Source organism: Aureococcus anophagefferens, assembly GCF_000186865.1.
Source record: "Aureococcus anophagefferens unplaced genomic scaffold AURANscaffold_34, whole genome shotgun sequence".
Lineage (NCBI taxonomy): Eukaryota > Pelagophyceae > Pelagomonadales > Pelagomonadaceae > Aureococcus > Aureococcus anophagefferens.
The window spans coordinates 413,135-415,258 of NW_008705592.1; the positions used below are offsets into that span (position 1 = coordinate 413,135).

Below are 2,124 nucleotides of genomic sequence, written 5' to 3' on the forward strand. Positions count from 1 at the left end.
TCTGGTAGGGCAGCTTCGCGTCCTGCATCGCCGGCATGAACGGCGTCTTCCGGAGCGCGTCGCCGAGCGCGCCGTGGACGCGCCGCAGCATGGCCTCGTTCTCGCCGACGGTGGTCAAGATCAGCTTGCCGCCGCTAGGTTTCAGCGCGGACTGCGCGCAGGCCGCGTACTTGGCCCAGACGTCGCGCGTGATGAACGGCGGATCGACGACGACGCAGTCGAACGCGTGCTCCAGATCCGCGTCGATCTTCTCGCGGTTAAAGTCGAAGAAGCGGAAGCGCGGGTCGCCGTTCCACTGGTCGTCGTAGTCGAAGCAGTAGGACGCCTGGCGCACGGCCGACGCTTCCGGCAGCGAGAAGTAGACGCTCGGCGTCGACAAAAAGGCGACGCGCAGGCCGCAGGCGCCGGACTCGAGCTCGGCGACGAGGGCGGCGAGGGTGCGAGCGCTGTACCAGTACTGGTTCAGCGACGCGACCTCGGGCGTCGCGTCGAGGAAGTCCATCGTCGTGGTGCTTGGCTGCCGCTGTGGCGCGACGCGCGGCGGTGCGACGGCTTGGCCGTCAAAATCGAGCGGCCTTGCCACACTTTTGGCGATGTTGACGGCATCATTGTTACGAGCAGCCCCGGAGGCAGACGGCAGACCCGCGCGCCGCAGCCGCCGCCCTGACCTGCGCGAACGATGGCTCTGCCGCCGCTTCACAAGGCGGCGCGCAACGACGACGTGGCATCGATCAAGTCGCTCATCGCGTCAGGCGTCGACGTGGACGTGCGAGATGCTGCTTTTGGATGTACCGCACTGTATTGGGCCGCCAGCCTTTGTAATCTAGCCGCTGCGGTCGCCTTAATCGACGCCGGTGCTGATGTCAATGCGTTAAACAGGGGTGGTCACTTATCCAGGGGGAGTGGGAATACACCTCTGCATGCGGCTGCTCTGCACGGGCAAACACACATCGCACGCCGGTTGATCGCTGCGGGAGCTGACGTGAATAGGATTGGGGATTACAACAAGAGCGCTGCAAGAATCGTCTTCATATACAGTCCCGCAAATCTCTCCATGCTCAAGCTCCTGCTCCGCTCCGGTGCCACTCTCGATTTCACAGAAGGCATTGTCCGCCTGCCCCGAAACAAAGCCGCGTTCGCGTTGCTCGACTCGGTCGTCGCCGCGGGCGGCTGGGACGATTTCGTGCTCCGCCACCGCGCGATCATCAAGTCCATCGTCTCCAAGTGCGCCCCCCTGCCCGACGACTGCCTCCTCGCCATCGCCGCCTTCGTCTTCCCCCCGGGCGGCTGGTGATCGGCGCGCGCCACCCAACACAGGCTAAAAAGAACACAAAAGAACGCCCCCCTTACCTCGCTGCCGGCGGGACCTCGACGGGGTTGTCGTAGAGGAGGAGGTAGGGGAGCATGGGCGCGCCCTTGGTCTTGCAGCACCGGTCGACGACGTCCTTCCACCCCCGGCACGCCGTCGCCTCGGCCTTGTCGTGCCAGGTCCAGTGGCCGTGCTTGTCCTTGACGAAGGCCGTGTAGTGGTTGTCCTTGAACGTGACCATGGCCACGAGGTGGAGCTTGCGGACCGCGGGCTCCTTGGGCGTCGCGTCCTCGAAGCACCGCCGCGCGTCGAGCGACTTCGCCGCCAGCCCCAACAACGCGCGGACGTCGGCCGCGTCCTGGTCCGTGGAGAACCAGGCCACGGAGAGCACGAGGGCCTTGGCGACCTTGTCGAGGTCGTGGACGACCGCGCACGCGCCCGGCGCGCCGCACGCGTCGCAGCTCTTGCCCGCGTGGCGGTGCGCCTCGCGGTAGACGTCCTCCAAGCTCCTCGCCCGGCCCGTCTTCGCCGCGTGGACGATGGCCGACGCCGTCGCGGACCGCGCGAGCTCGCTGAGCTTGATGGGCTTCTCGCCGTTGGACGCGCCGCACGCGGCGCAGGCCGCCTGCGCGATGCGGCCCTTCGTCCGGAGCACGGCCGCGGGCGACTCGCCCCTGTGCGTGCGCCCGATCTCGTCGACGAGGACCCCGAAGACCTCGGCGACGTCGAGGTGGGCGCCGCCCGTGCCGAGCTCGCGCGCGACGCGCGCGTCCTTGGACCCGTCGGCGAGCGCGGCCCGCAGGTCGTCGATCGCG

General features: G+C 67.7%; 2 protein-coding genes across 2 annotated transcripts in view; both read right to left on the reverse strand.

The window, feature by feature from the left end:
* Positions 1–502, reverse strand: part of AURANDRAFT_67216 (hypothetical protein) — a gene marked incomplete at both ends in the record, with an annotated part of 2,140 nt that extends 1,638 nt beyond the window's left edge. The window contains one exon of the mRNA XM_009042590.1: positions 42–502. Within this exon, the coding sequence (XP_009040838.1) occupies positions 42–502 (461 nt within the window). The remainder of the gene's footprint in view (positions 1–41) is intronic.
* Positions 503–1,346: 844 nt separating this feature from the next.
* Positions 1,347–2,124, reverse strand: part of AURANDRAFT_67217 (hypothetical protein) — a gene marked incomplete at both ends in the record, with an annotated part of 8,177 nt that continues 7,399 nt past the window's right edge. The window contains one exon of the mRNA XM_009042589.1: positions 1,347–2,081. Within this exon, the coding sequence (XP_009040837.1) occupies positions 1,347–2,081 (735 nt within the window). The remainder of the gene's footprint in view (positions 2,082–2,124) is intronic.